The 13,917-nt window shown below is 37.0% G+C and overlaps 1 protein-coding gene across 3 annotated transcripts in view; it reads right to left on the bottom strand.

Annotated features, from left to right (window-relative positions):
* Positions 1-13,917, bottom strand: part of LOC149777925 (uncharacterized) — a 33,573-nt gene that overhangs the window by 14,767 nt on the left and 4,889 nt on the right. For all 3 annotated transcript variants that reach the window (XM_089939034.1, XM_089939035.1, XM_089939033.1), the window contains exons 3-5: positions 9,982-10,107; positions 9,324-9,420; positions 7,398-7,542 (exon numbers count right to left, since the gene is read on the bottom strand). In XM_089939034.1, the coding sequence (XP_089795160.1) occupies positions 7,398-7,542; positions 9,324-9,420; positions 9,982-10,107 (368 nt within the window). The remainder of the gene's footprint in view (positions 1-7,397; positions 7,543-9,323; positions 9,421-9,981; positions 10,108-13,917) is intronic.

Genomic DNA, 13,917 nt, shown 5'->3' on the forward strand with positions numbered 1-13,917 from the left:
TCCCCATTGAGAAGGCCTTGGTTTAAATGCGTCTAGAGATTTGTAGGCAACGTATTGTATGGCTCTAACAAACTGCCCTGCTTTGTTGACGTCATACAATTCTTGATCTAGGCCCATTTCGGTGTACTTCTCAACGAGGGTCAGCGTCCCCCTCATCCTCCTCAACCGCCTCAATTTCCTCTTCTGGTTCTGATACTAATTCTTCAGTTGAGGTAGATAGTTTCCAATCCGCTGCTATGGTGTCTGTCGCTGTTATTGTTGTTGTGGTTGTTCTTTCAGCTGAGATTGCCTGTAGTACCGGAGTGAGAAAAGAACGTAGTGCCTCCGATAATTACATCTGAGTTTGCGATACCGTTTGTCTAACATAATTGGCCCTTTGTTTTGCCATCACTCTTTCCGGGACGGGTTATTTGTTAGGTATAGTCGGCTGTTGACTAGATGTTATTTGTGTTCTCGAGGTGGGTGGGGTGCTAACTGGCTAGGTCTGCATTTCTTGCTCCCGCTGCTGTTGCGTATATTTCTTCCCTCCACACCGAGTTCTGGGCCTAATTCTTTTAATTTCGTTGTACCCGAACTTTCTTTATCTTGGTTAGAAAGTGTGACTCTAAGTTGTTCGTTTCCGTCGCTTATCAAAATTTTAAAAATAGTAATGTTCTGTAAAAAGTGAGTGAGTGTTTCTTTTAGGTCTGTGCGTTTTTTGTTTTTTTTATTGTTGTGATAATATGGATATTGTATCCTGATATCAAGAATCATGAGACTAGGAGTGCGGGAAAGAACGTGAAAGCAAAAGAAAGACTTGTTACCTTCTAACAGAAAATACAGGCACTTTTTTAGGGCTCCAAAAGATTGCTTTTAATTAAATAGGGAACCATATTTGGCTTGGTATCCCTCCTTGACTAAACTATTCTCGAAACAAACTTGGCCCATTGGAACACCGCAACAAACTTAACATTTTAAACCTAACAGTGACCAAACTGGTATATGTCGCTTAGACATAATAATTTAAATAAGATCAGTGAGGCTATTTTTATGTACACTAAGTACTAATATTAGACAGATATGTTAGGAAGTAGGACATTTAACAGACTCGTTGGATTTGAACTAATTGCACAGGTGGTTAACACATTATTGGTACTTTTTATTGTCCATTAGCAAAAACGGGACTTGATTTGAAATAAGTACGGGCTAGCGTTTTGGTGAGTACTTAACATCCATGGCTGTCTTGCTGAGCACCTTTTTCCTCCTTTACCACGCTCGGACAGAAAATGAGTGAGTGGTGAGACAATTCCCACTCACGTTTAAAGCCTTTCGGTCAGGTTGTTAAGGACTAGTTAGTCCTACACCTGAGTGGCTAAATTTAAAAATAGTCTGTGAGTACATAAAAGCCTGGGGGATGAGGCTCTCTTTCCTTCCCCAGGAGTAATTAAAAATCACGCGGTGCGTTATTAAACCAGTGATACATGCTCCATTAGAGCGAAAATCACTTTAATTCAAGTAAGCAAGCAAGCAAGTTCGGGTACCGTCTCTAGCACTCTTGATGACACCAACTGTCTGGGTTATTTTCTTTCTTGCAAGCCCCTATGTTCCACTTCTGTTTGTGATAATAACTTGTGATACTTCACATTTTCTAAAGTGGAAATCTTTACAAGCCGTACAAAATACAAAACTTATATGACTTTGGATTTTGACACTTGCACAGACTCTTCACTTTATAAGTGTCACGAGAAAATTGTATATCCAATTTTTACCATTTTCAAAAACACGCACACACTTGCAGCTTGACCAGAAATAAGTACATCTTGTTTTGTGGATAAGTCACAGACAAGTCCAAGCATATATAGGTGGTTATGAACGTTAGGAATATCCCCTCATTTTTTCAGAAATATCAAAGCTTGTATGTGCATTTTCCCTTTTCCACTCTATATTAGTGTTTAGATTTGTTCCAAAAAAAAGAAAAAAGAAACGAAACAATTTTGAAGAAAAAAACAACTGAATTTTCAATTCAGCTTTCTCTCTGTTTATAATTTTTTCAAGTTGATGGTGCATGACAGAGTACATTCGCCTACCTTTCCAAAGTGAGAGGCATTTCTTCACATGTCATTGCCTTTGTTAAATTCGGTTTCATTGGTTAGTTATCGTTAATCTTTAATTTTTTTGATGCATTTCTTTTTGATAGAAGATTTAAGGCTTTCTATTGTTGTAACGGTATTTATGTTGTTTAGTCTGTTGATGAAATTATCTATAGCAAAGTGCTTACGATTTTTCAGTTTTTTTATTATTTCAAGACCTACAAAAGGAGACCAAGTTTGTCTTCAAAGACGATTGAAACTCTAAATTACACGGGCGTGAAAGAAAACATCATTGTGTTTAATCTAATCATGCTTGCCGTATCTCTTTGTGTTTTAGAGGTCATATTTCTTCTTAAGTAAATACACGCATCAATAGACAAACATATTGGGTCATCATCCGTGAGTTTCACTGTACTTTCGGTTCTTTATTTCATACAAACGCCAAATTTATTAGTTTGAAGAAAAAAAAAGATAACATGCCCCTCAATACTGTAACACGTCTGTTCTGACTCTACCGATGTGAGTGTGAGTGTTTATGTTAAAATGTTTAAGTGAGATATAAAAAAATGGTCAGCTTGAAAACGCGAACCAATACTGTGACGCTCAGTATTTTGATGTGATAAGAAGAAATGGTACAACACACACAAAGAGGGCTTGTAAGTTCACATTTCAGTCTGTCTGCACTGTAATGGTAACAACGCAAGAACATAGGGATTATTATGCCACACAGTCCTAGAACAAAACAATGCATCACCCGTTGTAAGCCATTTCATTGGCTATACTTATTTTCTTACCGCGTTCGCTTCGAATTGACTTGAGTAGCTATTCAGACAGTGACGAGAATGGCCACGCTTTACTGGGTCTATCCTATAGGCGATTTATATAAAAAAATATTTTTAAAAATTAAACTAATGCACGAACAATCGTACCATGGGCGATCCCATGGAAATTGTGTCCGTCTTATTGCAAAATACATCAACATTTAATTTAACCGTGCAGATCGCTAGAACAAACCTCGGATAATATACATTTTGAAAAGTGTTGTGTGACACGGATCGCCATTGTCGCTTGGTGTCTGCTTTCTTGTTCGAAAAGAGATCGTTTCGTCTTGACTATAAAAATTTAATTTGACTAAGTTTTACGCACTACTTGAACTCATACATTTACGTTGTAGGTGTAAGCCGTCGTTCTCAGTTTTCTGGAAGTTCGTTTTTGCGTTTCTCAGATGTGATACTATTTTTTATGGACCGAACGAAATTTCTTTTGGCGTGAATCAGGACTCGTGGTTTTGTGGCATAAATGGAGAGCATTGATTAAAGCTCAGTTATGTCGTCTTCGAAATCGCTGACACGGATTTGAACTAACACTTCAGGTTTTGTGTGAGGCGATACGGTACATCATTGCCTTTTACTTCCTCAATGAAATCGTTTCATCTTATTGCAAAATTACATTTGTCTAGGTTTCATACGCAGTAGGTCCCTGTATATAAGGAGAGTGTCTTAGCGTCAGAGTATTCATTCCACTCTCAAACGATCAAGAAGATGGAAGAGTCAGCACAGATCGACCTGCTGGTCAAATATTTGCTAAAAGTCATACGAAAGCATAATTCACATGCGAAAGTGGCAACAAAACTTACTCTTTTGGTCGTTGATTTGATGAGAGTCATACGAAAGTGTGTAAGTGCTAATGAAGTTTGCTATATCTGCAAAGGTAAATGGGTATTTGTCTCTAGAATACCTGCTTCGTCTAAGAAAGAGAGACAAAGTCAAGATACCTAATATCGTTGTCAGGAGAAAGGACACTGGAATTCAGAGTGCCCTACGAGAAAAGAGAAGAAACAGAAACAAGACGAAACAGAGAAGAGGGATTCAGAAGAAGAAGAAATTGAAGATGATGAAGAACTTGTGCCAGTAAAGACATGGAAATGGAAAAATTGACAATGTGAGCCGATGCGTTGGCCCTGATGTGAAATTTCATACTACCTTCTAAAAGAGAATAGACCAGAAAGAAAACGTAAGTGTCTCTTGGTCTTGACATTGTATAATAAGGATGGCGTGTTTTGTTTTTACTCACACTTTATGAAATTGTGCTCTTTCACCTCTCTCTATCCCTCTGGATCATGTTTTAGTTAGAATTGAAATGGAAGGATGTTTTCCTTCACGCACGCTCTTTAGGCATGCAAGTCGGTAAACAACAGTCAGTCTATTCATCCATTATTTTGTGTCTTGATGTTTCCTAAATCACACACTGATGCCATAAAATAACGGGTTAAATGGATTTTGTAGTGTTGGGAGTGGGGGTGGGGTGTAGGTGTTGACAGAGTTGGTCATTGCAGGTGAAGGCTTAGGTGCTTTCAAAAAACTTGTTCTTCTTCACTCTGTGTTGATGGAATATAATGGGTTATTTTCTTCACTCTCTGTTGATAGTATATATAAAGGGTTATTTCTTCACTCCGTGTGGATAGTGTATAATGGTTTTCTTCTTCTTCCCTCTGTGGTGTGTGTGTGTGTGTGTGTGTGTGTGTGTGTGTGTGTTGGCGTACGTTGTGTAGATCGTATATTTGGTTGTTTTTTTCTTCTTCCTCCAGAGTGTGAATAGTATATTTGGGATTTGTATGCGTTAGCGACGTTGTGTGGATAGTATATTTGGGGTCTGTATGCGTGAGCGACGTTGTGTGGATAGTATATTTGGGGTTTTTATGCGTTCGCGTACGTTTGTGTGGATAGTATATTTCGGGTTTGTACGTGTTAGCGACGTTGTATGGATAGTATATTTGGGGTTTGTATGCGTCAGCGACGTTTTGTGGATAGTATATTTGGGAATTGTATACGTTCGGGTACGTTTGTATGGAAAGTATATTTGGGGTTTGTATGCGTTCGCGTACGTTTGTATGCATAGTATATTTGGGGTTTGTATGCGTTTGCGTATGTTTGTATGGATAGTATATTTGGGGTTTGTATGGATAGTATATTTTGGGGTTTGTATTGCGTTCGCGTACTTTTGTATGGATAGTATATTTGGGGTTTGTATGCGTTTGCGTACGTTTGTGTGGATAGTATATTTGGGTTTTATATGCGTTCGCGTACGTTTGTGTGGATAGTATATTTGGGGTTTGTTTGCGTTCGCATACGTTTGTATGGATAGTATATTTGGGGTTTGTATGCGTTCGCGTATGTTTGTATGGATAGTATATTTTGGGGTCTGTATGCGTTTGCGTACGTTTGTGTGGATAGTATATTTGGGGTTTGTATGCGTTCGCGTACGTTTGTGTAGATAGTTTATTTGGGGTTTGTATTATCTCCCTTCTGTGTTGATAGTATATTTGGGGTTTGTTTTTTCCTCTTCCCTCTCTGTGTGTGTGTGTTTGTGTGTCTATGTGTGTGTGCGTATGTCTGCGCGCGTACGTTGTGTGTGTGTGTGTGTTCGTGTGTGTGTGTGTGTGTGTGTGTATTGGTCTCTGTTTGTCCCTATAAAACTCACTTTATCCCTATCATATACACTCTACCTACCTACCTGCAGTAGCGTGTATTCAGGTCAGCCACTTGCAACACTGTTGACATTTATCCCCTAGTGTTCAGTACAGTGACGTCACTGACGCTGGAACTTTCGAGACTATAAATATGGACTTGGGGATTTCCACAGGTTGTAGCTATACATATGTACTAGAGTTCATAAACAGGAACGTCACTCAAGCTGAGGCTATAAAAAGATAGTGGGGTTTTCCAAAGGAATAACCCACAAGTTGTAGTATAAATAGATAGGGGGATTTCATAGGAATTTTAGCTGATTATAGCTATAAATAGATACACTGGTGTTTATCCACGATCGTCACACAAGTTGATAATGTAAGTAGTTACTAATTTTATCCATTGTAACCTAATTTTCGGGGACATGTTTATTTTCCTTTAAATTCTGGGACAATTTCGTCATTTTAGCGTTACTTTTAGTCACATCCATTTTGTCGTTGAGCATTTCCTTGATTATAGCTATTTATAGCATCATTACAATTATGCAAATTTGTGAACACCCCAGCAAGATTTCAGGTCTTGGTAATGCTTTATATATAAATCTCACGCTTGTACTAGTGTATGTATGTCTCTGTCTCTGTTGTGTTTGACCCTCTACCATCATTGTCCCTAGACAATCCCACCATGTTCAATTCCCCTTGACGCTATACAGACCCACCATGTTCAATTTCCATATGTTAAATTCCCCTTGACGCTAGACAGTCCCACGATTTATTCCCATGTTAAATTCCCCTTGTCCCTAGACAGACCCAAAGTCTATTCCCCATGTTCAATTCCCCTTGTCGCTAAACAGGCCCACGATTTATTCCCATGTTCAATTTCCACTGTCGCTCAACAGACCCACGATTTATTCCCATGTTAATTTCCCATTGTCGCTAAAGTGGCCCCGGGGTTTTCTCCATGTTAAATTCCCCTTGTCGCTAGAGTGGCCCAGGGTTTTTCTCCATGTTAAATTTCCCTTGTCGCTAGAGTGGCCCAAGGGGTTCTGTAATGCTAATTCCCAATGTCGCTAGGGTGGCCCCATATACTACTCACAGGTGGTTGTTATCAAGTTTCCCTTTATGTACTGTTATAACCAAATGCTTGTGACAAATCGGTACTCTCAGTTCATCTGATATAGTATGTTATATGACATTTACGTTTCCGTTTATAACTTGGCTAAGCTCTGGTTATTGATTGTATTTTGGTAGGGAGTCGGTTGGGGAAGATATTTTTAAAAACGGAATATTTAGCCAATTTTTAGATTTAGAGGTTGCAACATACAGCAGTCGGAACTACCTCGGGTACTTCTGTGAGTCAAAATTTTGCCTCCTCGTTTATAATGACATCTACCGACATAGATCTGAGTTATGACACGCAGGTTTGACCTTGAATTTTCACATAAATGTTGATTATTCAAGAGACTTTTAGTATGGATTTCTTTTTTTGTAAAATGGACCCTTCCTACCTTTTTTGTAGCATAACGAATTCTCGGTCATGTTTTGTTGTATGTGGCATAAACATACGGATCTACAAATGTAAGGTCGTTAGTTGATTGAAAAGGAATAGTATGTTGGTGTTAGCGCGTTTAAGAACAATTCAGTTGACAATGACAGTTGTCTTGAGGTCCAAGAAAATAGGGGAAACTTCAATCTCAAGCCATCTTCTCGCAAAGTGTTCCGTATTGATTGTTTCGCTCGGTAGTTAGGTGCTGTTAGACCCCTTTCATCATCGGTTTTCTTTAACTAAATAATCTCATCGTTCAACCAGAGAGAGTCAAAATAACTTAAGATTACGAGGAATAGGTGGTTTGAATTATTACCCGATTCGTGTATACGGTCCGCTGCCCTCTCGTTTTCCTTGTGATGCTGTGGAGGGACATATCATTAAGGTGTCTATTACCCATTCATATCCACACAGTTTCATCCATCGTAGATACAGATGTTTGTCTTCTAGAACATCTTCACCTTAATGAAATGTACGCATAGTAATCAGATTAAAATTATAGAATCATAGTTCTCAGTAATATTTATTTAATATCGACAAAAAATGTTTATATCAAACCACGTGATTAGTGTTGATAGAGTTAATCATGCATTTAAAATATAAAAAAATCCATCCAGCACGTCAGATCATATGTTGACTTAATCTAAGGCCATTAAGCGTTATGGCAATAGTCCTGTTTGATCTAAGGCCATTAAGCGTTATGGCAATAGTCCTGTTTGATCTAAGGCCATTAAGCGTTATGGCAATAGTGCTATTTGACCAAAGGCCATTCAGCGTTATGGCAATAATGCTATTTTGATCTAACGCCATTAAGCGTCATGGTAATAGGGCTATTTGACCAAAGGCCATTCAGCGTTATGGCAATAATGCTATTTTAATCTAAGGCCATTAAGCGTCATGGCAAAAGTGCTATTTGATATAAGGCAATTAAGCGTCATGGCAATATTGCTATTTGATCAAAGGCCATTAAGCGTCATGGTAATAGTGTTATTTGATCTAAGGTCATTAAGCGTCAAAGCAGTAGTGCTATTTGCGATTTGCATTCTTGGTGCATCGCAGTGCTTTGATAATATTTTCAGTTACTAATATCCTCTTCTTTAAATAGCCTGACTAATTCCCCTTTCATGGGGACATATTAATGAAGGCAAAATTTTGAAACAAATTCATGTTCAAACTGAATGGTTGAAGTGTGAGTGACCAGTCTCTCTTTTGAAGTAGCCAGTCATTACTATGTGTTAATTCAGAGTAAGTAACGGATGTAACCGATCTAGCCACCATCAATCTTACAAAACACAGTCATGACACAGCAGCTGGTTTGTCATGATATGCAATAGGATCGGAATACTAAGAACAGTGGGTTACTCCCCTTAAGAAGGATACGGCAACTGCCACACGGATGTAAATTTGGTGGTAAACTACCACCTGGAGAAAACAGTACGCTTCTATTACTACATCACATTCAAGTCATACTGCATTTTCTGCGATGTTTCTATTCAATGGCTGTAGTGCAGAATTTAAAGATTTCATCAACTAATATGAAGGATAAAATATCAGAAATTTTTATTTACAGATGATTGTATATGAACTTATCTATTCAGATGAAGTAAACTGCTCGTGCAAATAGTCTTTCCCATTTAAAGTGCACGGTAGTCGTGCGAATAGCGTCAGCCATTGTTTACACTATTTTAATCAAGCTTTTCAAGTTCCGGTCTTTTCTCAAAACCGATCACTTCTATAATTGACTTGACCCCGAAACTGAAGAGCTTGAAAATATGTAAATCTACACACCTCCGAAAGTAACGATTTGACAAGGGACCTGTTCCAAATAGCATGAGCGATATTATATTGTGCAAAACACATGCTCACACATTTTTCCAACGAATTTTATTTAGTTTAAATTATAATCAAGGAACATATTAGAATGATCATAGCATGTCATGAAAATAAACAAAGTAGTTGCGCCAGAAGTTGTACAGAAGTGTCCTCAGAGCTTGTAGGCGTAGAGATACTATTCAAAACTGGATAGTAAATCACCGGATATCAGTGTCGCTTATTTTGTCGCAGGGTGTATTTCAATCTGCGGCAGTGGCTACAATATAGTATCCAGTCAACGTATATGTGTACTAATGCACAAAGACGATGACCCCTGGGTCAAAATAATCTTCAATATTGTTTGAGAGAGTATGAGTTGTTTGGAACGTTTGGATTGGATACTTACACTCGTGGACGAGCAAGTACATACCGGTATCACGTGTTTTGGAGAGGAGTGTATATTCATGTGATGCCGGACTTTTCTCGTAAGTGCCAAGTATCTTAAGATCCGTCAGTACTTTTTCATCCTAAGCAAGGCAAAGAAAACTGCACATAAAAATCAATCTACGGCATTCAGAAACATGTCAGAAGAGTTCAAAGTAACAGACGGTAAATTATGAGCCTAAATGAAGGAAAACTACTCACCCAATATAGACAGTCATCCGAGAAATCAAATATTATCCAAATAGTGTTATGTCTTGGATCACGATCGTCCGCTTTCTGTATTGGCCTACGTTAATTGCATTATATTTATGTCCGAAATGACAACACTTATCCTATGTTATTGGTCAGATGCCAGCCAGGGAGTTGACTAGAATTATTATTTAACTGCAGGACTTTGCCAATTAATGAATGTTATGTTTGTGCTTTTAACGCTTCGTTCGATTTCGGAAGATGGCGAAACTCAACTAAAATAATCTAAGCTGGTGTGTAGCAGTTGTTATATGACCCATTTTACTCAAAAGTGTTGGTCTTAACGTCCGATTTAACGTTTAAAAACCTTGCCTGTACTGCAGCAATATCAGTATAATTTTATTTTCCTCAAAAGAAACAAAAATGCATCACACAAAACAAAAGTTCGGACTCACCAGTTCCTCTAATCCGTAGGCTATACAGAAAAAACGTTTTTTCCTTGAACGACCTTTGGGACAACTTTTGATTTCAAACCCGGTTTCATTCTCTGCAGTGTCCTTCAAACTTTGTTTTGTGGGTATCTGGTGAGACAATAATGACATTAATTAGGTACTGATTATTATATATATATATATATATATATATATATATATATATATATATATATATATATATATATATATATATATACCTATGTATGTATCTATGTATGTATGTATGTATCCAAAATACTTTACATAACCAATGTAAAACTAACCATGTCACGTTGGATACTTCGGATCCTCTTATGAAAGGCAAATACGACAGACACAAACAGGGACCAGAATGAAAAAAAAAAAAAAAATATTTTCACAATTCTAAGTGATTGTATCCTTTTAAACTTTATAATGAAGCCAACACAAAGTTATAACGAAATATAATTCACTGAGGCGAATTCCATACACCTAGCAGAACTTCTTGGACGTGAGAGTTGGCCACTGTTACCTCATTTGCCTGTAATAAATCCAGGATAAATGAACCCACTAAGTTTCGTGAATGCATGCAACAATATATTTGAGCTAAATTCTGAAATTCAAATATTAATTCAAAGTACCGGAAAAAGCAAGGAGTCAACCATCTAAACAGTTGAATAATTACTTTTCATCGACCCTACAATACTGAAATCACTTTTTATACAAACTTTCACCTGCACAGAATTTTTTAATTTACTCATAAAATATTTCGTACGCATGTTTTTATAATGCCATATAGATTATATCTGCTCCGTTCGTTGTGCAATGAATTAAAAAAGTAAGAAATTAATGATGAATATAATACATGTAGCATGACATATTCGAACGAATACAGCATATTGTGATGTGTCAGAATGGACCAAGTTAGCAAGATGCTTCGTCAACTGAACATGTACGGCAAGGTTTAGAGAAAACACGAAAGCAAATGAAACTATTTTTCCTACAAAAGTATCACTATCAATTATCTCTCATTTAATACATATCCATTCCGGATTCCTATGACTGAAATCAAGGCATATAGAACTTAATACACTATATGATAATATTCTTTTCCAGTTTATAATCTCCCCAAAAAGTAGCACTTCCCGCACTTTCTTGGGTATAGTTGTACATATATATCGGGAGCGAATGTGCCTTAGAGGAGAGTTAAATGCTGGGTCGTCATGTAAGTGTGTTTGAACCCAAGTATCAATTAAAACAATATAACAGATATGGTATTGTACGCCTTTAATTTGAAGCTAATATTTGTTATTCAACAAAGTAAAATGCACAATATATATGCATGACTATGGATAGCAGTAACTTTATAGCAATGGAAATAATTGTTAATTAAATTAAAAATTGAATTTTAGGCGTTTTTGCAAAATTATTACGTTATTGGTAATGCATTGAAAAAAATAGCATCACATTTTTTTTGTTATTATGTCTTTACAAACTATTCTGGAAGGTGTGCGGCCGCTGAATGCCAGTTAGAATGTTTATTCATCAACTGGTAGCGGGAGAAACAATGGTACTAAGCGAAGGGATGTTGCGATTTACTTCACGTGATGTTCCTTATGCTTACATGCGTACTAGGAAGTTGCTGTGACGTAAATGCTGACTACTTCAACTCCACGCTCAAAGTCCACTATCTCCTTGCTACAGAAATATATTGTCTTGATTTCGTTAGGACTCGGTCGACTGAGTGTCCAGTTTGATAAAAACTAATAGGACATGAACGGGACATAACAAATAATCGACAAAGCAAAACGTAAGGTTCCCTTGTCAGGTTTTAGTCCGACGACTACAGCAGTTTTAAAATGGGTTCATCGTAACTCGAAACGTAATACTTAAACATTTATACATTAACAGTCTATGCACATGTTAGTACCTTTCACATATATGAAAAATCGCTTGCTTTGTTGCGAAACAATAAAGGTGATCTTTTTACGAATATAAGCAGCTTTTATTTTGTTTCTTATTATGCTAAAATGCACGTCCAAAATAAACGTATAACTATTATGATATATCACATGATCAATATTTCCTGACTAAGCCATAATGGTATCTTAAAAATAAATTATGTACGTCTATATATCCGCCTGATTGCACGTGTTTGCCGATTCGTAAATCAGTCATGTCGTATTCCTTTCTGGCGGAATCGCACGAAACTTGGTAAATATTCTTTCTCATTGTTTGATATAATTCTTGAGGAAAACTACTTTTGGGCTTCATATAAAATGTCCCAATTTTTCATATCTTCGATGTGTTAGATACCGAGAAAGTTATTTGGCTCTTTCTTCAAAAGTCTCATTGCCTGAGTGTCTCCTGCCACTTTTCAGTGACTTTCTGTACACAATGTATACATACGATGTTTTGGCTAACAGCTGGATGTAAGGAGGTATTGGTGTCTTTGTAAAGGTTTTGAATAGATGTTTGTGCGGAGTTTGTTCTCCACAGGGTTCACTTCCATGTCCAAATTCACAAAGTGTTACAAATTTAGGGCGCCAAGTCGAAAGAGTGATAGCCATTGTTAGCAGTTATTATTTTATTCAGATTTTAATTGATGTGCTGCCATTTCATTAATGAGTCATACCACTAATGGGGGGGGGGCAATTAATAGTGACGAGGATTTGACTCTCATTTTCATTTTACTATTAAATATATCAGCAAAGAAGGAGGAGGACAACCTTGTCCTCTTATCCATCTCGCTGTTTCAGAGATAGCTGAGTCCAGTCTATCTAATTCATATATGGCGAGTTTCAGGATCAGCTCATGAAGTCAGAACGAGAAGTGTGTTGTGAAATCTTTTTAACAATTATTGTTACTCAGGACGTTTTGCATACCGTATTCCCATATTTTGTGGGATATTGGTAAATAGTAACGTCACTTCCGGCTCAGCAGGCATTGTTTCCAGAGGAAAGGGTCTTCCGGTTTTAAATTGAACGAGATCTTCAATTATATTTTAAAGAATGAACCTAATGAGTGGACATGGTTTCTCATACCGTGGTCTCAGTACCGGAAGTTTTTTGCTTTTTTGTGGACTGAATTTTGTTAAAGGTTCCAATGAACGTTACATATTTATAGCGAACCTCTCTAACTAAACTCTACTAATGCGGTAAAGGCATGAATAGTAGAAGATTTAACACAGTCATTAAAGCAGACTATTTATGACATAAAAATGATACAAAATAATAACATTACTGAATGTGGCGAGGGTAACGAAGATAATACCCTTGTTTCATATTTGCTTCATGTAGCCTAGAAGTGGGGAGATTCATATCAACCGTGTATATTAATCTAGGTCTATCTTCTATGTACATGCATTCATATCAACCGTGTATATTAATCTAGGTCTATCTTCTATGTACATGCATTCATATCAACCGTGTATATTAATCTAGGTCTATCTTCTATGTACATGCATTCATATCAACCGTGTATATTAATCTAGGTCTATCTTCTATGTACATGCATAGGGTTATAACTAATCTGAAAGTTGCACCTGGGAAAATATATGAAGATTTCGCATGTAACTTAACCTCGTTATGATTACATAACAGATAACACTATCTTATCAACATCGTTATTATATTTACTGCAACTACATGTATATTATAACATTTGTAAAAACAAAAAATGTAATAAATAATGATATTATTACAACAAAAAAAAAACCACAAAAAACCCCATGAAATCAAAAAACATAAACATGCTGAAATTTTTTAAGGTAGGGAACCTCTCTACACCTTGGATGGTAGCATCAGCTTCAGTTGGGTGGCTAGATTTGTATATTTGGGTGTCGACAGCGCACAATTGGTGAGACACTGGATGATGATCTATGACACTTGAGAGCGGCTGAGTGTAAAGAATGAAGATAACAGTTCCAATAACAGACCC

The sequence above is a fragment of the Sinohyriopsis cumingii genome, chromosome 17, assembly GCF_028554795.1.
Source record: "Sinohyriopsis cumingii isolate HCF-2022 chromosome 17, ASM2855479v2, whole genome shotgun sequence".
Lineage (NCBI taxonomy): Eukaryota > Metazoa > Mollusca > Bivalvia > Unionida > Unionidae > Sinohyriopsis > Sinohyriopsis cumingii.